This window comes from Balaenoptera borealis (assembly GCF_965194805.1).
Source record: "Balaenoptera borealis genome assembly, chromosome: 8".
NCBI lineage: Eukaryota > Metazoa > Chordata > Mammalia > Artiodactyla > Balaenopteridae > Balaenoptera > Balaenoptera borealis.
The window spans coordinates 121,898,169-121,918,087 of record NC_138865.1 but is presented as its reverse complement, the minus strand read 5'-3'; the positions used below and the strand labels follow the sequence as shown (position 1 = coordinate 121,918,087).

The window sequence follows — 19,919 nt, the reverse complement described above, 5'->3', positions numbered from 1 at the left end:
CGCCCCCAGAGTGCGTTTCCCCACACCGTTGCCAAGAATATGGTGGCCACATTTCTGCCCGTTGTAACCACAAACCGTATGTATCTTGTTCTGATTTGTTCTTGGAATACGTGTACAATGAAACACACTGTCATTTATTCTGTTGGTGTTTTATTTCCTTTTTTCTGAACCACCTGTTCATTTGTCCGTGTCACCATTTTTCTAACGGACGTGTAAGGGTGCCTTTACACACAGGACATCTGGTGAACAGGCACCGGTGTGGAGGGGCCTTGGCCCTTCTCCAGGGTGGCAGTTTGTGTGGCAGGGAAGCAGGAAGCGAGCGGGGTGACCCCCCCCCCAGTTGTTGAGGAGCAGCCCCGTGGTGGTGGCAGGTGGTCCGGAGGCCCAGGCCCCAACTCCACAGTATGTCGAGGCCAGCCCCAGGCTCAGGGGACCTCTGCCAGGAGCCCGGACCACTGTTGCTTCCGGAGAGGGTCTGTCGGGCTGGGGGCCTGGACAGGGGAACGAGGCCCTGGGCTTGGAGTGGAAGGTGCCATGCAGATCCCACTGGCTGCCACCAGGTGGCGCTGCACCACGATGGCTCCTCCCTAAGCCCCCTCCCCGCAGGCGCTGGGCCCCAGTGGGGGAAGTTCGGTGAGTGGTCCCTATCGGGGCGGGCCGGCAGGCGCACACCTGTGAGGCTGCCAACTCCCCCAGCCTTCTCTGGCCTTCTCCCTCCAGTCCAGCGTGGGGAGGTGGGGTGGGGGGCGAGGTCCCCGTGGCTCAGAAGATTGTGGCTTCTAACCCAAGGGTTCTTTCTTCTAAAGGTTAAGAACAGGGAGAAACCCGCCCTGAGCCCACAAGGAGGGCAGGGATGTGGGGTCGGCCGGGTAAAGACACCTGAGCCCGGCACGTCCCCCTTCGGCACGTTTGGAATGTGGGCCCTGCCCTGGGGGGGGGGGGCTCTATCTAACGGAGATCAGTAGGTGGGAAGGGGGCGTCCCTCCCAAGCGACTTATCACTCTTGTAGTGCCCTGGTCCGCAGATGCGGAAACAGGCTGTGGCCAGGCTGTTCATTTCTCTTCCCGCTCCTCGGCTTTCTGGGGTGGGAACCCTCACAGGCGGCGGGGGTGTCCACTGCACGGAGGGCTGTTGGGCTCACGGTGGGGGTGGTCCTGACCCAGAGCTGCCCCCTCCCAGGTCGGCACCCCTCTCTCCCCGCCTGCCAGTGCACTGGCCTCCTCCACCCCCCCGCCCCCGCCCCCAGCCGTGGCGCCCCCGCCCCGGGTCCGATCACTCAGCTCTCCACGGCCCCACCCTCACGCCGGCACTGAGCCCTGGCTGCCTGTGCACCTCCTAGGTGACTCCACTGGGCGGGCCCCCGGGCCGGGGAGGGCGGGGCGCTCAGGGAACCTTAAAGGGAGCTCCGCAAGTCCCCGCCCAGGCCCTGCCGCCGTCCGAAGCTCCCCACCATGGCTGAGACCGCCAAGCTCCAGCTGTTTGTCAAGGTGCCGGGCTGGCCGGGCTGCGGGGAGGTCTGGGAAGGGCGGAAGGGTGGGTCTCCGCGGCAGGGTCCGCACCCCTTGCCCTGCGCTGGGCTCTGGCTGTCCTCTGGAGGCCGCGTAGGTGGGGGCAGCGAGGGGGGTAGCGCCAGTGAACTATTCCCAAAGGGCTTGGGGTGGCCTCACCCTGACTGCCAGCCTTGACTCCCCGGCACAGCCCAGCCCTCCTGAAGGAGAAGCCCCTGGGGGGCGGGGGGGATGTAGCTGGCAGGGAGCAGTGGCCGAGGCCCGGTGGAGGCTGGGGTCAGTGCCGCAGAAGAGCAGCTGTGCCAGGCAGCCCTCCGTGCCTCGATCTGCCGACCCTGGTGAGGGGCTGCCAGCGCCTGGCCTCCTCCCACCCTTGAGGCCCAGGGCAGCGAGGTACCCGGTTCAGCAAGGTGAATCACTCCGAAAGCAGCTCACTTGTCCCACCCCACCCTTGCGACCAGCCTGCAGGGCCTGGTGCCCAGGGGCCTGGCCTCGGCCCAGGCTCTGAAGATAAGGGGCCAAGCCCCAGAGCCAGGCTCCCGCCTCTGCACCCCTCACCCCGGTGCCCTGGCCCAGCCTCCAGGCTCTCAGCAGTGCTGCAGCCCTCCCCGCCTCCCAGGGACCGAGTGAAGGGCCCTCGCGGCCGCTTGTCCAGGCCATGTCCAACTGAGCTGGAGCCCTGGCCTTGCTCCAACCTCTTGGCAGTGGGAGGCCGCGGGAGTCCTGGGTGTACCCCCTGCCCCGACACCCCTCTACGCCTCCCACCCAGGCGAGCGAGGACGGTGAGAGCGTGGGCCACTGCCCTTCTTGTCAGAGGCTCTTCATGGTCCTGCTTCTCAAGGGTGTGTCCTTCACACTCACCACCGTGGACACCCGCAGGTGAGCCCCTGCCCCGGGAACCCCTGTCCCGGGAACCCCTCGCTGGCTTTGGCCCTCCTCGGGCCAGCCGCTTGCCCCCTGCCTTGTGCCCACAGGTCCCCAGATGTGCTGAAGGACTTTGCCCCGGGTTCGCAGCTGCCCATCCTGCTCTATGATGGCGACGCCAAAACGGACACGCTGCAGATAGAGGAGTTTCTGGAAGAGACGCTAAGCCCCCCAGAGTGAGGGCCGGGTGCAGTGGGAGGGGCAAGATGGGGCCCTCAGGCAGGACACCCCCAGGACAGAGCCCGGGGCCTCGCAGGGGGCAGCAAGGGTCTGACCCAAAATCCCTCCACCCTCAGATTCCCCAGCCTAGCGCCCAGATACAGGGAGTCCACCGCGGCGGGCAATGACGTCTTTCACAAATTCTCCGCCTTCATCAAGAACCCGGTGCCCGCGCTGGACGATGGTGAGGAGGGTCCGGAGACGCGGCGAGGCTGGGTGGAGTGGCGGCCCCGGCCGGCTCCTCACCGCGCTCCCCGCCCCCAGCCCTGTACCAGCATCTGCTGCGTGCCCTCGCCAAGCTGGACAGCTACCTGCGCGCGCCCCTGGAGCACGAGCTGGCGCGGGAGCCGCAGCTGCGCGAGTCACGCCGCCGCTTTGTGGACGGCGACCAGCTCACGCTGGCCGACTGCGGGCTGCTGCCCAAGCTGCACATCGTGAACGTGAGCGCCGGGCCGGGCGGGCCAAAGCGGGGCGAGGCGGGGCGGGGCGGACCCTCGAGGAGACCCCGACCGCGCCCCTCGCCCGCAGACGGTGTGCGCGCACTTCCGCCAGGCGCCCATCCCCGCTGAGCTGTGCGGCGTCCGCCGCTACCTGGACAACGCCCTGCAGGAGAAGGAGTTCAACTACACGTGTCCACACAGCGCCGAGATCCTGGCGGCCTACCGGCCCGCCGTGCGCCCCCGCTAGCGCGCCCGCCTCCCCCGCCCGTCTGCAGCCCCAGAAAGGCATCTCTGCCTCAGTGAGCGGGTACGGACATACGAGGACCAGAGGCCCCGCAATTCTGCCACCCCCAAACTCCCACCGTGAGACGCTCAGCTCCAGATGACAGCCAGGAAGGACCGGCAGAGAGCCCAGTGGGCGGGGCGCGGTCCATTCCCCCACTCCTCAGGGATGGCGGGACTGGATTGGGCTCCCAAACCAGTCAGGCCAGGGCGGGGCGGCAGGATGGCTGGGGAGGGTGGGGAGCAGAGCCCCGTCTGGGCAACTCCGGTCTCCAGGCCGGAGGGCGGGCCCACATTCCTCAGCTCTACCCCAGGTGGCAGGCAGGCCACCCCCATCTCCCTGGTCATCACGTGGGGTTTGCATCAGGGAGGCGTGTGCCCGCAGGGACAGGAGCAGAGTTCTAGCCTCTCAGAGCCCCAGCCCCACCTCACACAGCCTTCTTGGCTCCTGGGCTGGCCAGGCAGGGACAGCTGGGCGGGTCGGGAGAGTCGGCAGCTCCACCATGGAGCGCAGAGCCTGATGCGGCCCCACGCCCAGACCGCAGGCCTGGCAATCCCCGAGCCCTCTCCTGGAGCCAGCCCCCAGGAACCAGAGCCTGGCCGGGACCTCTGTGACCTCCGCCAGATGAAGATGTTTATTTGATGGGGAAGGGGCTGGAGGAGCAGGCTTGTTCCTGCCTGGCAGCGGGATGGGCAGGTGCCAGCGGGAGGGTCCCAGGGGCTGCCCCTCCCCTTGCAAGCAGCCTCCCGACGGTCACACTTTTTGCTGCACCTTCAGGGGTCGTCGAAGTCTACACCACCAGCTGGTTTCTTACTGGGAGAGAAGAGGGAATGACACCATGGGGGTGTGGAAGGGCGGGCAGGGTCCAGGGATGGACCCTGGGCACAAGAGGGCGGGGGAGTGGGTGGGCACCTCTTGAAGCCAGGGTTGATGAGAGACTCTCCCGGACACCGCCTCTTGACCCCAGGTCCAGGGCCACCTCTCTGAGCATCCGGGTCTGGGGAAAACAGGATGAGGGAGGGGGGCTCCTGAATCTAGCAGGATCCCAGGGCCACAACCCCTTCTCCACACAGACAGATCCTCTCTCTGGAGCTTGAGGCTTGTTCTGGGGAAACTGAGTCACCCTACCCAAGTCACAGGTGACAGGCCTTACCCGGTAAGAAGAGCAGAGGGCCCACCTGCCGGGAGCTCTTCCTGGGGCTGGTGGCTGTCTCCTCTGCAGCAGCTGGGGAGAAAGCAGGAATGTAGGCCCCAGCGGGGGGACCCCAGTGAGGGTGTGAGATGCCTACCCCCCACCCTACCTGCCAGCTGCTGCTCCAAGCTGCACACGCGCTCTGCCAGGCCCAGTGTCAGTGCCTGCAACCTGGAGGCTGCCTCTGGGCCCGGCACCTTGGAGAGGTCAAATTCCAGCGCCGAGGGCCCCCCTGAAAGGGTCAGGGAAGCTCTGTCCTCCTGCAGGGTGAGAGTCACAGCTTGCTGCTGGCAGGCTGCCCTGGGAAAGGAGGCGGGCTGAGCGCTGTGACCAGACCCACTCGCCGCTCCCCATCCCTCCTGCCTCCCTGCTCAGGGGCTCACCTGAAGCGGGGGGTGATGTCTTCAGCCGCACTCAGGCCAAAACGGGCTTTCTACAGGGCACAGGGACTGGTCACCAGGTGCCTGACACCCTAGGACTACTGGGGACACCCCAAACCTGCCCGACCCAGAGCCGCCCGGGACCAATCTTAGGACTACAGCTACAGAGCCGTGGGAAGGGTGTCCTGACCCTTCCGGGGAATCCCAGGCCGCCCCCTTCGATCCCACACGTGGTCCGCGCTGCAGGCGTGGGGTGCTGGAGGCTGCCGGCCGCCCAGGAGCCCTGTTACCCACGAGGGCCGCCAGGCTGTCCGGCGTGAAGCAGGTGCTCCAAAGCTCCGCGGCGTCCGTCACACTGCGGGGGAGGGGCTGTCAGGCGGGACCGCCCGCAGAGCTGCCCGCGCCCCTCGCAGCCCTGCGGACCCCGCTACTCACTAGAGGTTGAAGCCGCCGCGTTCCCCCGTCCCACTGCCCTCCCCCTCGCAGTAACACACGAAGCGCGGGGGTCCGGGGCCGGGCGGCAGCGTGCAGAGCGGCGGCGACAGCGGCGGCGGCACCATGGCACCTCGGTAGGCGGAGGGACCCGGCGGATCCAGGGCCACCTCGGGACCGAGGGCCCCCTCGAAACCTAGGGCCGCCTCGGGACCTAGGGCGCCTGCGCGGGCGGAAGGCTTCCGGAGCGGGGACGGGGCCCGTGCCAGTGGGCGGGCTGGGGGTGGCGGGGGCAGAGCCAAGCGGTGACTAGGGGCCTGCGCGGGGCGGGGCTAGCTGGGCGGGGCTTAGTCACGGGACGGTGCCTGCACCGGTGGGGGCGGAGCTTCGTGCGCAGGGCGGGGCTTCCGGGCTGGGCTGGCTTGTCCTGAGCGCTGTTTCCCGGCACGAGGGCTGTGCGGCGCGGTCCGGGACTCGGGGCCCTGCGCACACTTGGGGGTCTCTTTGAGCCTTACCCCCTGCGCTGTCCCCGCTGAGTCCGGGGTTCCCCCGCTTCGCGCAAACCCTGACTGGGCGCAGGCCGCGCCGGCCACTGCTCTGGCCTCAGACTGCTTTGACCCCCTCGCTGATCCCTGCGGCCTCCCCCTCGCACCCAGCTTCCTATCGTCAACTGAAACAAGTCAAAATACAGAAGTGAATAAACTACGGTAACCGGTGCAACAGGCTTCCGCCACTCGTTCATGCATCCCACAATGTTTACCCAGCACCTCTTCTTTGCCTCGTGTTGTCCCGGGCCTTGGGCACACCTTGATCAAGAGACAAGGTCTCTGATCTCCTGAAACTTGTGAGAGCTCATGGGATGGACAAATAAACAAACGAAACTTGCAATCCTCAGGTCGTGCCAAATGCCTGTGACCTGGAAGAAGAGAGGGATGCAGCATGCCAGGAAAGAGGGTACCAGGCAGAGGGGGCAGCCTCTGCAGAAGCCCCATAGTGAGCACAGAGCAGTTCTGCTCAGGGCTTTGGAAGAAGGCCAGGGTACCCGCACCGAGGCATAGGAGGGCGGCAGGTGGGTTTGTAGGCTGTGCTAATGTATTTCAAGTATGGCTGCAGCCAGGCCTGCCTCATTGCCTACTTTCTCCTATTTGACAACCCTCAGCTCCCTTCCCACGAGGCTCCTGCCTCAGGACCTCTGCATTCGCTGTTGTCTCTGCCCGGCACCCCTTTTCCCCAGAGTCACTCACTCCCTTCAGGTCTTTACTCAAAAGTCACCTTCTTGGTGAGGCCTTCCCTATTGTTTTATATCCAATTTCAGCACCCTGCCCAACATCTCATGTCCTCTCTCCTCTTTTATCTACTTGTTTTCCAGCTTGTCACTATATAAAGTACATTCTGATTTACGTGTTGTGACAGCAGCCTCTAAGATGGCCCCCAACCATGTGCCTCCTGCGTTTGCACCTTTGTGTAGCCCTCCCCTGAGTGCGGGCTGGATTGAGTAACTAGCTTCTAGCCAATAGAATGTGGCAGAGAGGACGGGCTGTCACTTCTTTCTTTCTCTGGAATTGCTCACCATGACATGAGGAGTCCTGTGGCAAAGGACCAAGGCCTGGCCAACAACCAGTGAGAGAGCTGAGACACAGACCCCTTCCCAGCTGAGCCTTCTGATGAGAACACAGCTCCAGCCAGTGGCTTGACTGCAGCCTCACGAGAGATTTTGTGCCAGAGGGTCCAGAGCACCCAGGACCAGATTCTTGACCCTCAGAAACTGGGAGACAATACATGCTGTTGTTTTAAGCCACTGAGTTTTGGGGTAATCTGGTCTTCAGCAGTAGGTGACTAATATAGTTATTTATCCTGTTTATTGCCAATTTTCCCCATGAGGTCCACAAGGGCAGGGCATTCTGTTTTATTTGCCACTGTATCCTCAGTGTCTAAACAGTGGCTGTCACATAGAGATATTCAATAAATATGTAAATAAATGAATGCAGAGTGGGGAGCCTTTGGAGGGTTTAAGTGGGGGTGGGGTGGGGAGTGGCACTTCTGATTTATGTGTATAAAGCCCATGTTGAATGCCATGAGGTGAGGGGATGAAGGGCTGTGGGAGTGGAGATGAGGGGGGCAGGGAGAATAGTAGAGGGCTGCTGAGTTCCTCAGGACAGAGCTGATGAAGACTGGGCCAAGGGCTCAGAGTGGAGTTGGAGAGAGGTGTGGGGGAGGAGGGGAGGGATCATGGATGACCCCTGCATTTAGGAAGAGTAGAAATGCCCTTCCTGGGACTTCCCCAGTGGTCCAGTGGTAAAGAATCCGCCTTCCAATGCAGGGGACGCGGGTTCGATCCCTGGTTGGGGAACTAAGATCTCACATGCTGAGGGGCAACTAAGCCCATGCGCCACAACTACTGAGCTCGTGCGCCTCAACTAGAGAGAGAAAACCCGCACGCCACAGCTAGAGAGAAGCCCATGCGCTGCAAAGAAAGATCTGCGTGCTGCAACTAAGACCTGACGCAGCCAAAAAAAAAAAAGAAATGCCCTTTCCAAGATAATTGGGCTAAGGCAGGATTGGAGAGGACATGGGGGCCTTTCCTTTGTCTTATGAGTTCTTGATATGGCTGTATATCTGATGGAGATGAATGAAAGCTGCTGTGTACACAAGACTCTAGTCTAGAGGATCAGGCCCAGAGATGTGAGTGTGGAGTCACCAGCCCCTGGGACAGCCTTAAACGTTAGTCCCTCCAGGCACAGCGCTCAGGCTCTAGGAAGTTGTTTCTAGGTAGAATGTGGTAGGCTGACTAATGACCTCTAAAGATATCAGGTCCTTAATCCCTGGACTTGTGAGGGTTATCTTATACGTGTTGACCTAAAACGATAAAACAGCCAGTTATTTTGCCAGCAAAGTGGGTTTATTTGGGAACAGCAAAGAATCACAATTCAGTACATGCAATCTAGGGGAAACCACAGGCAAATCTGAAGACCAGCAGACAGGAAACTCTTTTATAGAGGAGAAGAGGGAATGGGGGGGGGGTGTTCTAAACGAAGAGTCCATTGGAGGAAACTGGGAGTTGGAAGTGTGGTGGCTTTTCATTGGCTGAACTGTGCTGGTCTCTCATTGGCTGGGCTGTTGCTGGGCGGGAAGAAAAATCTTCCTTCCTCCTGCTGGGTAGTAAGTAGTAACCTTCCTGTTGGTCTGCAATTGAGGCTGCACAGTAGGGGGTGAGGTCTCCCCCTTGTGGCCTCCTGACTCTATTTTAAATAAGGTTTCTGTTTATTAATCTTTACATGCTTTCTCTAAAAGCATTGCTGATCAACGGTCAGGTTTTTTACAGATTCAGCAACTTTTGTCCCTTGATGCCAGGGAGGACCTTTCCTGGGTGTCCTGTCGCACGTGGAAGGGAGAGTGCACATATTGGAAACCTACTGAGGTCACATTCACGTAACAAGGAGGGGTAGGAGAGAGATCTCTCAGGAATTTCCCATCTAAAGTTTGTGTCTTAAAACAGTGAAAACAGCAAGAGCACCCTAACGCAGAAATAATTAAACAAGCACTTTGGGAAGACACAGTTGATGAAAGAAATTTTCACATATTAAGGTATGGGGAAGTTATTCTGGATTATACATACTTTGGCTTGAACTTTATGCTAATTAGAACAGTCTGTCTTATGGCCTGTCAAACATAAACTGTATATCTGCTTTAACCATTAAAAAATAAGGAGGAGGAGGAGAAAAATGCATTACCTGATTGTTTAGAATGTCCACTTTGAATACAGGGATAAATGCTGCCTGCTGCCCCTTCCCCAGCAACACCAATGCCAGCATTCCTTCGAAGATGAGATTCCCTTCCCAGACGCCAAGGTCATGCTGACTTTCTGTGTACCTGCTAATCTGTTTTGAAAACTTGCAGAAATGTACCCTTGTCATGTTTGATGTTTGTTGTTCTGACAAGTTATTAAACTGTGGTTCAGGCATCCAAATTGGAGCCGGGTGGCCATTACGGATGTAGTTTCAGACAGTTCCTGCATCACTGGGAACTTGAATTTTCTAAACTGTATCAGACTCAAGGTCATGACCAACTGTTCTCAAAATAGTATCTGCTAGTGGCTGCCACCAGCAACCTTATAATCTCAAGATCTCTCCTGGTAACTATGCATTTTGGAGCCCAACCAATTCTTGCTTTACAAGCACCTTCCTTATTGCCAGTTCCAATCCTAATTCTTGACAATTTATGTAACTTTGCAGTTTTTGCTTGTATAAGCCTCCCCCATTTTGTAGCCTGGGGAACACAATTCAAGTGCTTCTTGAATCTGGGTCTCCTGCTCTGCAGTCCTCAGTTTAGCTCAAACAAAACTTGTCTCTTCCTCTCGTCAATGTAAATAATCAGTAACCAACCTCAGCTGATTAAGAGGGAGGGTTGGAAAAAAAGAAAAGACACAGTTTAAGGAAAAAAAAAAAAAAAAGAGGGAGGTTTGGGAAGAGCTCCCGTGGTTCCACGGAGCCCCATCTCTGGGGGTCAGGAGGGCGTTGGAAAGGCTGGTCCGAGGGCTGAAGGCACCCGAAGCACCCAGGCTTGGGACAATCTTTTTTCCAGTGACCCGGCTCTTTGCAGTCATAGTGGTGGGGTCAGAAGAAGGCCGATCGGGGGGCCTTTGTTGGCCACCTAAGGACTTTGGCCTTTACTCTCAGTGAGATGGGACCCACTGGAGCAGTTGTGAGCAGAGGAGGGTGCCAGCTGACAGATCTTACACACGCAGCCCTGGGCTTCCGGGTGGAGAACTGGCTAAAGTCTGCCCCCGTGTGGCCGGAGCAGGGCATGCAGGACTGGGCTGATCCGCAGGTGCCAGGGGCATGACCCTTCCTGGGTCCAGAGAGGCCCTGGGGGGCTGCCCCCCAATGGGCCGTGAAGGGCAAACTGCATCTCCTCACTCCAGATCCTTCCCAGGGTACATGGGAGGGACGAGTTAGTGGGGAAGGAAGGGGCCGAGAGCCTGCTGGAGAGTCTTCCCCCCATCCCGCCCCGCCTTTAATCCCTGCTCTTCGGCAATTTCCACCACATCTCTTGTTCCGCGTGGAAGCTGAATGGCAACCGATAGATCAGTTGATCAATAGACCAACTGGGAATTCCCTGGCGGTCCAGTGGTTACGACTCGGCACTTGCACTGCCGGGGGCCCCGGGTTTGATCCCTGGTTGGGGAAGAGAGATCCCACAAGCCACACAGCGGCCAAGGGCAGAAAAAAAAAAAAGCAAGTTGACTAGATGAATGGTTCATCACCAGTCTCTCTCTGCAGATGCCTCTGCTGGTTGGCAGGTGGCATCTTGGGTGGGAGGTGCTGATCTCTGGGCCTTCCCACCTGCTCCCACATAGTGGGACTGGTGTCAGGCTGGGGGGAGGGGGGAGTGTCTGCAGAGGGCCAGAGGCTGGCAGGTCGGCCAGGCAGCAGAGGCAGCGGCAGGGCCTCCAGGTGTTGGGTGCAGGTATGGAGGGGCTGTCTGCGGTCCCTGGGATGTGGGGCTCTTTTTCCCAGTGACCTCACCGTCTGGTAGGACAGGGCTGTGTTTCTAAGGAAAACTGTCTAACCAACTGAAGAGCAGAAATGATAGTATAACAAACCGTCACCCAGATGGAACCATGATCAACATTTTGCCATATTTACATCTGGTATGATTTTTTTCTGAACTAGTTACGTGACAAATATTATGCCATTTTACCCTCAAATTCTTCAGGACCAGTCCTTGAAGGACCACGCTATTTCCCTCATAAACACAACGGCAGGACAGAGCTCTGCCTTGCGGGCGGGGGTCAAGGGAGAAGGGGTGCCGGAAGGCCGCCTGGGGTGAGAAGCAGCACAGACCCCCCTCGGGCTGCGGTTTGGGAGGACCCCAGGGCCCGAGGAACCCAGGCACGCGCTGGGTGTGGGTCGGGCATGGCTCTGTCTGGCAACTGCACGCAGGTCTGTGCCGCGGAGCGAGGGCAGCACCCCTGGCCTGGCGCCCGGGGTCAGCAGGGGACCCAGAGAAGACACTGTGATGCCCTGTCCAACCGCTGGAGGATCCTACCACCCGTGGAGCCAAGCCTCGGCCCCTCCCAGGCCTAACGCCTGCCTGGGTGGCGGGGCAGGGTTGCCCTGGCGAGGGGTCCCGCTCCAGTCCCTCTGGGTCCCCGGAACCAGCCGTGGAGGGGCCGCCCTGCGGGGTTGGAGCCTGAGCCCCGCACTGTCCCTATCCGGGCGGGTCCCAGGCCTCAGGGGGACCCAGAGCGCCCCTGCCCCGGTCCACACGGCTCCTCTGCCCCATCCCCCTATTCCTGCCCCCACCCAAGAAAAGCACAGCGCTGGCTTTTCGAGACTGTTTATGGTGCTGGGGCCTGGGGGTGGAGGGAGGCCGCCGCTCTTTGAGGAGGGCTGGGTACCCGGAGCCCCGGCATCACGGCCCTCTTCTCCAACCCCTGGGCTGGGTCCCTCACTGCAAACCAACTGGGCAGCAGCTGTGGGGAGGGGTGGGGTCCTCTCACCTCCTCCTGCCCTCCCTGGGCCCACCCCGGGGCCCCACTCTGTCCCTCCCCGCCGCTGCCCCAGGACGGAGGACCCCCAGAGTGCAGCCCTCTGGCCGGGAGGGGCCTCCCTGGGTCAGCAGGGCGCTGGGTCCGGGCCAGCCCCACGCACTCACCTAGGCGAGGGCGCCGGCACACTGGTCTGTGGAAGAGAGCAGGGCCCGAGGAAACACCCAGTGCCCCCTCCCCGGGCCGGAGGCTCCACACCCTCCCCGGAGTAGCCAAGCCTCCCGGCCTGTGACCCCCTCCTGAGGGGCACCTGGCCAGGGCACCGCCCACCCTCCCCTGGTCCTCCTGTTCTGGGTCCGGGGCCAGTGGAGTGAGCCTTGGGGCCTGGCTCCCCCCCCAGCCCCCCGTCAGGGTCTAGGGTCTTTCAGCTCCTGCAGCCCTGAGCCGGCGGGGGAACAGCGCTCACCTGACTTGGGCAGCAGGGCGCCCTCGCTGGGGTTCAAGCCCGCTTGGGGTGCCAGCTGCTGCATCTTCTGGGCATCTTCAGGAAATAGCTCTGGGGCCCGGGCTGAGAGCAGGGAGGGCCGGTGAGCAGAGGGGCAGGGCTGGGAGGTGGAGGGGGAAGTGGGGAGCAGGGGGCGGGGAGGGACCCCAAGGAGACACTGGGAGATGGTGGTTCCACCTGCCACCGAGTCAGAGCTTGCTGGGAAGGGCACGTGGGCACTACAGACCAAACCTTGCATGTGGCCCCCAGAGAAGGCCGTGATGGGCTGAGGGGCGCGTCAGGAGTGCTGCCCCCCAAGCTGGGTCACCCACCACCCACCACCCACCACCCACCACCCACCACCCACCACCCACTGTAGAGCTGCAGTCGGACGCTCCTAACGTCCCCCTTCTGCGTCTCGGAGTACAACACAGCGAAGTGCTTGTAGCCGGTGAAAGCCACCCGGATGTTGGTCTGGGCCATGGCTGGGGAAGCGAGAGCCTGCTGAGCTGGGCGCTGGCTCAGGACGCCCTGTCCCCTCCTCACGGCCCTGGCCGAGCCGGCCCTGCCACTGCCCACCCTCTGTCTCCCTCCCGGCACTGCTCGCCGCACCCGCGCCTCTGAATGCCCGTCCACGGCATCCTTGGTGAAGGTCGCGTCCATCTTCTGGCACCGCCATCGGGCCTGGGAAGGAGGACCCCAGCAGCCTGTGCAGCAGCCCCTGCCAGGCCGCTGCGGCCCCGCTGGGCCCCCTGAGGACACTGCCCGACCCCGACACAAACGGCTGCCACTTAGGTGCTGCTGACGGCCGCGCGTGGGCGGTGGTGTCCAGCCTGCCCAGGGCGCACCTGTCCCCGCCGTCACATCGATGCTTAATCACGCAGGTGCTTTATAATTCACTTACAGGTCAGGAGACACCCTGGGGGGCAGGGGGACACAGCCAGGGGTCGCGGGGTCTGTGGGGCCTTCCGGTCTCCCCTCCAGACACGCACACACACGCACACACACGGGCACACACGCGCGCATGCGCACGCACACATCCACGCACGCACGCACACACGCACACACGCACGCGCATACACGCAGACACGCGCGCGCACACACACACGCACACGCACACGCACAAGGACGCTGCTCCTCCACGCCCAGGCCTCAGGCGGGCCCCTCCGGGGAGCAGGCGAGCTGCAGCTGCTGCTTTAATGGCCCCGGCAGCCTGGCGCAGGGTCGGGCCTGGTTCTGGCTCCCTGACAGGTCAGGGACACCTCTGGCTCCCACTGGCTCACATCTGACCTCACGCTGGCCGGGCCTACGGCCAGTCTGAGGTGGAGCTCCTGGGATCACTTACGTGGGGTACCCAAACTTGAGGCCCAGGTCGCCGTTGGCCAAGGGGGTCACCAAGACCACGGGCATCTTCACGCTGTCCTTGGAGTCCAGGAAGCCCTGGTCATCTGATACCGCCCCAACCACGTACCAGATGCCCTGGAACTGCAGGGAGGGGACAGGGAGAGCTGGGGGGCAGCCCCTGTGCCACAGCCTCCCTGACCTGGAATCGGGGGGCGGGGGCAGCTACCACTCATCCGGTCTGAGGCCTGGGGAGTGGCAGTGAGCACAGCCCAGAGGCGGGGCTGAGGGGCCTGCTGTCCCCCGCAGCACACCCACCCCAAGCTGGATGCGCACACGGACGCGAGCTCTGTCCCCTGTCCCCGGACGTGAGCTAGGCTTGGGCCAGAGAGGGTATGAGCAGGGCTGGGCTGGGCTGCCCCAGCCCTCCGGCCTCTCTGGGTAGAACGCAGCCAGAAAGAGGCTGTCTGTGAGGAGCAGGTCTGGCCTAGGGAAGTCTGGACACACCTGGCTGGTGTCAAGGTTGGCCTGGGCGGGGACCTGGGCCTGGCCTGGGGAGGCCGCGAGCAGGGCGGGGGTCCAGCCAATCCGCAGCATCTGCAGCATGGTGGAGGGGGTCTCTTGCCGACCGCACAGGCTCAGGAGCAGGGTAGGAGAGTTGGGGTGGCCTCTCCCACTGCGCCTTCAGGCCCCCAAGACACCCTGGGGCGCTGGCATGCTGGGACAGAGCCCACTGTGATGGGCTCACGATCGGGGTGCACCCTGGAGCACCTTGGCCCGGTGGCCTCCGGCCAACCCCGACCAGCCCAGGTGTTTCCTCCTGGGGAGGGGCCGTATGCCCCGAAGCAAGGGGAGGCGAAGGCCCGGCAGGCCCTCTGGGACGTGGTCCCCAGCCCTTGGCCAGGCACAGCCTCAGGCCCCCTCCTCCAGGAAGCATCCCAGAAGTTCACCCTCACCTCTGAGCCTCACAACCCTTGGTGCCTGGGCAGGGCCTGGCTGAGGTCTGCCTGGGTGGGGCCTGGTGGGCAGGCTGCAGTAGGCACTGCACATTGTGAGCCAGGAGGACCCAGGACAGGGGCCTGAGAATGGCCACGCCGGCCGGGAATCTGGGGGCTAGCAAAGGTGAGGGACTGCAGAGGGGAGACCACGCTCCGGGGCTCTGGGTCAGCTTTGGTGCCAGAGGCCTGGAGAGTGGGCAGGGCCGTGCCCTTGAGGCCCAGGCCAGAGGCCAGGGGACTGGGGGCTCTCAGGTAGCCATGGGAGATGGGAGGGTGGCCTGTCTCCAGCCCACTCAGTCAGTCTGTCCCAGTCCAGGGGGGCACGGACACTCCGGCCACCTTCCTCTTTGTCCCTGCAAACCCGTATCTCTGCCCAGCCTGAGTGCACTAATCCCACGCCTTCAAAAACTGCCCTGGGCCTCGGGCCTCTCCTGGCCGGGGGTCAGGGGGCAGGCTGTGGGCACCTGACCAGAAGCGGCTCAGCTGCCGCTGTGCCTCGTGGGGCTGTGGTGAGATCAGGGCCCCGAGTGGGGCGGGTGAGGGACACGTCGGCGCTTCCCCTAAGCTGTCCTGGCTTCTGACCCGGCCGCGTCTTCCACTCCACCAGGAGCGAGGCTAGCGGGCCCTTGCTCACCCCTTGGGGGTGTCGTGCAGAGCCAGCATCCAAGATTTTACAGAGGGGGAAGGGAGACCCACGAGGGCGGCGGTCGGGTCCCGGGGGCCTGCCAAAGCCAGGCCCAGGGGGGCAACGACTGCAGGACAGACAGACAGAGGCCAGGCTGCTGACTTGCTTCCGGAGTTTATTCTCAGAGCTGGGATAAAGCCCGAGGGGGCAGGGCCAGTGGCGCAGGAGCCGGGGCTGGGGTCTTGGGGTGTTGAAGGAAAAGGCTGAGCAGGGCAGCATGGCCAGGTCCTGAGGGCTGGGGTCACCTGGCCAAGAGAGCAGGACCTGTCGGTGTGGAGACAACCGCACTCCCGGCCCCGGGCCCCCAGGCCCCTTCTGGCTGCAGGCCACAGGGGAATGGCCGCCCCAGGGCCCCAGCCCCTGACGGGGGCCTCCCCGCCCTGCCCTCCCCTCCCCTCCCGGTTCCTGTCCCAGCCGCCAGCTCCTCCTACCCCAGCGACCTCGCGGAACCCGGTGGAGCCCCCTCCTCGGAGCAGCAGCCCCGTGGGCCTGGACCAGCCCCGCATGGTGGGTGGGGTTGTGGTGAGCGCGCACCGAGTGAACGAGTGAGTGAAGGAACGCATGGGTGGGCACTGCTGCGTGAAGGCAGCCCCCAGCACCCCACTCACCTACGTGTTCTCCTCCATGCACTTGTCTGCCAAGAAAAGCCCGGGACGGCGGTCAGCGCCCCAGGCCGGGCCACTTCCCCCGCCCCACCTGTCCCCAACCCCCGCGGCCCTGGAGAGCATCTTGGCTGACCCTCAAACTGCTGACTGCATCACCCACCCCCACCCCGGCCCTGCTCCTCCAAACAAAGAGGGGGTCCCGTCCCTCCCTGGGCCCAGAGCAGGCTGCCTGCCCCAGGGAGGCCGTGGGCGCTGAGGCTTCGGGGAGCCCGTGCTGAGCCCCAGTGCGCTTGTCCCTGTGTCCCCATGGGCACACCCACCCCGCGGGTTTTGTTTCTAGGGCTTGCCCCCCACCAGGCTGGGGACCTATGTATCCTGGGGGCCGACCCGGGGCCTGGCACACAGTGGGTGCGTGGTGAACCCGGGGAGGGGGTGTTTCCTGGAGGAGTACCTTCTTGTGCCCAGCCCAGGGGCTGAAGGCCAAGGTCACGGTGTTGAGGACAGACCGCCCACACTCTGGAGGCCGTGTACCGGTCAGTGGGCGGTCAGCCGGATGAACCCCAGGCCTCAGCCGCCCCCGAATCAGGAGACTGTGTGTCTGCCTCTAATCTGACCTTAATCCCCTCCCGTCAGATTAGCGGCCCCTCACCAGTCTGTGGCAGGAAGACAATGCCATCCTCTGTGAAGCCCTGGGCCTTGGCGAAGGTGGCGAATTTCTCCTTGATCTCAGCTTTGGGGGCCTGGGTGCGGCCTGGGGCAGAAGGAGAAGCCGCTGGCCTCCGTCCGGGAGACCCCTGCTCGGCCCCCACCCCCGAGGCTCGGGGAGTCCCCGAGCTGCCCCGTGGGTCGGGCCTCAGGCCGGGCGGTGGGAGCTGGCGTGGGGCACGTACTGTAGAGCGTGGCCATGCAGAAGTCCTGGCCCGGGCCGCGGAAGCTCTCGGTGTAGAGCAGGGCGTAGGCCTCGTAGTCTGTCTCCACCACCGACACCTCGTGATTGCTGCTCCAGTCTGGGAGCCCAGGAGACAGCCCCGGTTGGTCGGGGACCCTTGGGGAGGGGCGCCCTCCGTGGGCTGGCGCGGGAGGGGGCCCTGGACGCTCCACCCTCTGTCTAGCTGCCTTCCCTGCCCCTCCCCAGCCCCCTGCTTCCTGCCAGCACAGCCCTCGCACAGTCCGGCGTCCCCAAACCAGAAGTCCTGGAGGCCCAGCAAACACACAGGCTCAGAAAATCAGGAGTTCATGGGACAGCCACAAACTCTGCAGCCAAACTCCTCTCGGGAGGAGGAGAGATTCCCAGTGGGGAGGTCGTTCCCGGGCAGGGAGTGAGGAGGGCCGAGGTCCTGGGGCGGAGAGCTGTGGAAGGTGTGGGGGAAGCCTTGGGGGCAGCAGGACGGGGCAGCAGAGAGCTGGGGAGATTCCATCCCGGGGCAGATCCAGGCCGACCCTGGCGGAGCAGCCATCATCCCCCCCATGTACTGCTGGGCAGGGTGTCACCCAGAGTCCCCGACCAGCAGGTGTCACTCCCGAGTTGACCCCGGGGTCTGGCGAGGGGCCGCACTCACGGGGACTGGTATAGCTGTAGCAGCCTGGGGGGCCTGCAGGACGCAGCAGCAGAGTCCGGGTCTCACACTGGTCTTTCCTGTGGGCAGGTCACCCTCGGGTCAGGGGTCAGGCGGGGGTGGGGGCTGTCCCTAGACCGCGACCATGGGTGGGGAGCTCTCGGCCCCAAAAGCGCGCCCCGCCGCCCACCTGAGGAAGGTAGAGGTGAGGTTGAGGCCGCCGTCCGCCGCCCACCTGAGGAAGGTAGAGGTGAGGTTGAGGCCGCCGTCCGCCGCGGGGGCCACCACCGACTTGCACATGGACAGCGCCTTCTTCTTCTCCAGGAACCAGCTCGAGTTGGAGGCGAGGCCCGAGGTGAACCAGAGCCCCAGGAACTGCGGCAAACGGCCCCCACCCTGGTCGGCCGGGACCCTCCCGGACGCGCCAGGGTGGGCGCCCCGCTCCTCCCCCTCCCCTCCCCTCCCCCTCCCCTCCCCTCCCCCTCCCCCTCCCCTCCCCCTCCCCTCCCCTCCCCCTCCCCTCCCCTTCCCTCCCCTCCCCCTCCCCTCCCCCTCCCCTCCCCTTCCCTCCCCTCCCCTCCCCCTCCCCTCCCCTCCCCTCCCCTCCCCCTCCCCTCCCCTCCCTTCCCCTCCCCCTCCTCTCCAGCCCGGCCCCGCCCCCTCCGCTGGGTCCGGCCTTGCCTGGCCGTGGAGCTGGCGCCAGAGGGCGCCGGGGCCCTCCCTGGAGGGGTCGGAGCAGGGCACGGGGCTGGGAGACCCACTCCGACTGTTCCCGCAGCCCCCGAGGAGGAGCGCGCCGCCGGCGGTGTGTGTGTGTGTGTGTGTGTGTGTGTGTGTGTGTGTGTGTGTGTGTGTGTGTGTGTGTGTGTGTGTGTGTGTGTGTGTGTGTGTGTGTGTGTGTGTGTGTGTGTGTGTGTGTGTGTGTGTGTGTGTGTGGGGCTGTGTGTGCGCGTGCGCGCGCGGGGAGGGGGGGGGGATCGCGAACGCGCGCGCACTCGGTCGCTGCGGCCGGCCGTCCCCTGGCGCCGCCCCGTGCAGCATCCCCGTCTTGGCGCTTGCGCGGAGGTGTGTCCTAGGACCCAGGTGTGGAAGGTGTGCCTTTTTTCCCTGGGCGTCGTGAGCTCGTTGGGCTAACCATGCTGGGTCAGGGATGCCGGGCACGCAGGTGGCCCGCGTGTCGGCATGTGCCGTGTGGGCGCTCGCGGACCCAGCTTCTTCCCTGCCAGTCGGGGGTAATGCACCCGGATCTTGGCTGGCGAGCAGCCCGGGAAGGCCTCTCGTGGTCAGCCTCCTCCTCCGGTCCCGCCCTCCTTCCCTTCAGCTCCCCCTTCCCAGGGAGAAAGTTGGGCCCCAGGGAACACCCTGCTCCCTACACGGCCCTGTCCTGCCTTGGGACCAGGCACGGAGCGCCTCACCTTGTCCTCTTGGAAGTTGGGCTGCAGGGCGGCCTGGGCCGGGGTTGGGATCTGCAGGACCGTCAGCATCCCCAGCAGGGCCAGCCCTGTCCACAGCGTGTTCGGAGCGGCCATCCTCCCCGAGCCGAGCGGGCAGCGCAGGCAGAGAGGCGGGCAGGAGGCGCGGAGGCCACCGGGGAGACCCCTATTTATGGGCCTGGCTTGGCCTCCACCCAGGGCACAAGGACAGCCCACTGGAGGCTCGTGATGCTGGGGGCAGGACAGGGCAGCTGAGCCCAGCGGCAGCTGAGCCCCCCGCAGGGCTGCTTATGTAAGAGGCACTGACTAGGACAGGCCTGGGCGCTGCCACGGCAGGGTGAGCGGGGGCGGCAGCCAGAGGTCCCTGCATGGCTGGTCCCTTCTCCAGTCCCAGAAAGACCCGCCGCAGCAGCCTGGATGGGGGCAGGGGGCAAGAGCCTCAGTGCCGCCCTGCCTCTGGGGCCCCTGGTCACTTCCCACCGGGGACTGGGAACCGCCCCGCCCCCCGCCCAAGCCCTACCACTGCTCCGTCTCCAAGCCTGGTGACCCTGGGAGGGGAAGCGAGGCCCCGTTGGCACCGTATGAGTTTGATCCTGAAAGGCCCAGCAGGCCCGGGGGTGACGGGAGACTTGGGCCAAGGTAACGAAGCCAAATCTGCCCCCGAAGCGGAGCCCGAGGGCCAAGTGTGCTGGGCACAGCTTCCCCCCGCGGCCAGCTGTCGGGGCTCTGGCTGGGGGCCCCCTGGGCACCCCTTTCAGCCCGGGGCCCCCCTGACCTTGGGCGGGGGCCCATCCCCCGCACCACGCATCCCCGCCTGCACCAGTCCCGCCCACCCTGTGGAGCTCAGCCTGTCCTGTTTCCTGGGGTGCTGAGGCTGGTACCTCCCCCAGTGGCAGTGGATGAGAGGGTACCTGCCCACCTTACAGAGAGGGCCGCCTCCCTTCAGAGG

The 19,919-nt window shown here is 63.8% G+C and overlaps 4 protein-coding genes and 1 long non-coding RNA gene across 22 annotated transcripts; 1 reads left to right on the top strand and 4 right to left on the bottom strand.

Annotated features, from left to right (window-relative positions):
• Nucleotides 1-133: 133 nt before the first annotated feature.
• LOC309633286 lies at nucleotides 134-2,271 on the bottom strand. The gene is made up of 2 exons (XR_014247406.1): nucleotides 1,451-2,271; nucleotides 134-800 (listed from the first exon to the last, which is right to left on the bottom strand). It is a non-coding gene; the product is annotated as an uncharacterized lncRNA (long non-coding RNA).
• CLIC3 (chloride intracellular channel 3) lies at nucleotides 1,247-9,373 on the top strand. 2 transcript variants are annotated; one of them, XM_082401879.1, is made up of 8 exons: nucleotides 1,247-1,487; nucleotides 2,278-2,387; nucleotides 2,483-2,608; nucleotides 2,729-2,835; nucleotides 2,916-3,091; nucleotides 3,180-3,398; nucleotides 8,875-8,963; nucleotides 9,142-9,373. In XM_082401879.1, the coding sequence occupies exons 1-6, from the start codon at nucleotides 1,452-1,454 to the stop codon at nucleotides 3,336-3,338; spliced, it is 714 nt and encodes a 237-aa protein (XP_082258005.1). In that variant the 5' UTR covers nucleotides 1,247-1,451; the 3' UTR covers nucleotides 3,339-3,398; nucleotides 8,875-8,963; nucleotides 9,142-9,373. The 2 variants fall into 2 exon arrangements, with proteins under 2 accessions (XP_082258005.1, XP_082258004.1); XM_082401878.1 differs by having other exon boundaries at nucleotides 6,274-8,963.
• Nucleotides 3,986-5,647, bottom strand: PAXX (PAXX non-homologous end joining factor). Of its 11 annotated transcripts, none has more exons than XM_082401884.1 (7): nucleotides 5,382-5,641; nucleotides 5,241-5,301; nucleotides 4,950-4,999; nucleotides 4,676-4,866; nucleotides 4,528-4,599; nucleotides 4,287-4,371; nucleotides 3,986-4,187 (listed from the first exon to the last, which is right to left on the bottom strand). In XM_082401884.1, the coding sequence occupies exons 1-7, from the start codon at nucleotides 5,504-5,506 to the stop codon at nucleotides 4,148-4,150; spliced, it is 624 nt and encodes a 207-aa protein (XP_082258010.1). In that variant the 5' UTR covers nucleotides 5,507-5,641; the 3' UTR covers nucleotides 3,986-4,147. The 11 variants fall into 11 exon arrangements, with proteins under 11 accessions (XP_082258010.1, XP_082258013.1, XP_082258009.1 ...); XM_082401887.1 differs by having other exon boundaries at nucleotides 3,986-4,183; XM_082401883.1 differs by having other exon boundaries at nucleotides 4,528-4,866.
• Nucleotides 9,374-9,493: 120 nt separating the features above from the next.
• Nucleotides 9,494-15,380, bottom strand: LCNL1 (lipocalin like 1). 4 transcript variants are annotated; one of them, XM_082401895.1, is made up of 4 exons: nucleotides 14,201-15,380; nucleotides 13,698-13,837; nucleotides 12,727-12,837; nucleotides 9,494-12,436 (listed from the first exon to the last, which is right to left on the bottom strand). In XM_082401895.1, the coding sequence occupies exons 1-3, from the start codon at nucleotides 14,297-14,299 to the stop codon at nucleotides 12,750-12,752; spliced, it is 327 nt and encodes a 108-aa protein (XP_082258021.1). In that variant the 5' UTR covers nucleotides 14,300-15,380; the 3' UTR covers nucleotides 9,494-12,436; nucleotides 12,727-12,749. The 4 variants fall into 4 exon arrangements, with proteins under 4 accessions (XP_082258021.1, XP_082258022.1, XP_082258020.1 ...); XM_082401896.1 differs by lacking the exon at nucleotides 12,727-12,837; XM_082401894.1 differs by lacking the exons at nucleotides 13,698-13,837; nucleotides 14,201-15,380 and adding an exon at nucleotides 12,965-13,466.
• Nucleotides 15,381-15,474: 94 nt separating this feature from the next.
• Nucleotides 15,475-19,142, bottom strand: PTGDS (prostaglandin D2 synthase). 4 transcript variants are annotated; one of them, XM_082401876.1, is made up of 7 exons: nucleotides 18,953-19,142; nucleotides 17,728-17,912; nucleotides 17,541-17,617; nucleotides 16,872-16,988; nucleotides 16,631-16,732; nucleotides 15,985-16,010; nucleotides 15,475-15,621 (listed from the first exon to the last, which is right to left on the bottom strand). In XM_082401876.1, the coding sequence occupies exons 1-6, from the start codon at nucleotides 19,064-19,066 to the stop codon at nucleotides 15,985-15,987; spliced, it is 621 nt and encodes a 206-aa protein (XP_082258002.1). In that variant the 5' UTR covers nucleotides 19,067-19,142; the 3' UTR covers nucleotides 15,475-15,621. The 4 variants fall into 4 exon arrangements, with proteins under 4 accessions (XP_082258002.1, XP_082258003.1, XP_082258000.1 ...); XM_082401877.1 differs by having other exon boundaries at nucleotides 17,773-17,912; nucleotides 18,953-19,141; XM_082401874.1 differs by lacking the exon at nucleotides 18,953-19,142 and adding an exon at nucleotides 18,219-18,593.
• Nucleotides 19,143-19,919: the final 777 nt, after the last annotated feature.

Excerpts from the sequence above, each read along its gene's own strand:
- CLIC3 (XM_082401879.1), top strand. The coding sequence starts at position 1,452 with ATGGCTGAGACCGCCAAGCTCCAGCTGTTTGTCAAG. Across the intron at positions 1,488-2,277 it reads AGCTCCAGCTGTTTGTCAAG|GCGAGCGAGGACGGTGAGAG; the intron begins GTGCCGGGCTGG and ends CCTCCCACCCAG. Across the intron at positions 2,609-2,728 it reads GAGACGCTAAGCCCCCCAGA|ATTCCCCAGCCTAGCGCCCA; the intron begins GTGAGGGCCGGG and ends CTCCACCCTCAG.
- PAXX (XM_082401880.1), bottom strand. The coding sequence starts at position 5,506 with ATGGTGCCGCCGCCGCTGTCGCCGCCGCTCTGCACGCTGCCGCCCGGC. Across the intron at positions 5,302-5,381 it reads CGCGGCGGCTTCAACCTCTA|TGTGACGGACGCCGCGGAGC; the intron begins GTGAGTAGCGGG and ends CCTCCCCCGCAG. Across the intron at positions 5,000-5,240 it reads CGGACAGCCTGGCGGCCCTC|AAAGCCCGTTTTGGCCTGAG; the intron begins GTGGGTAACAGG and ends TGTGCCCTGTAG.
- LCNL1 (XM_082401893.1), bottom strand. The coding sequence starts at position 13,015 with ATGGACGCGACCTTCACCAAGGATGCCGTGGACGGGCATTCAGAGGCG. Across the intron at positions 12,437-12,726 it reads CGTCCGACTGCAGCTCTACA|CCCGGGCCCCAGAGCTATTT; the intron begins GTGGGTGGTGGG and ends CCCTGCTCTCAG.
- PTGDS (XM_082401874.1), bottom strand. The coding sequence starts at position 18,578 with ATGCTGCACGGGGCGGCGCCAGGGGACGGCCGGCCGCAGCGACCGAGT. Across the intron at positions 17,913-18,218 it reads GGCGCCAGCTCCACGGCCAG|TTCCTGGGGCTCTGGTTCAC; the intron begins GCAAGGCCGGAC and ends CGTTTGCCGCAG. Across the intron at positions 16,011-16,630 it reads TGTCTTCCTGCCACAGACTG|ACAAGTGCATGGAGGAGAAC; the intron begins GTGAGGGGCCGC and ends TTTTCTTGGCAG.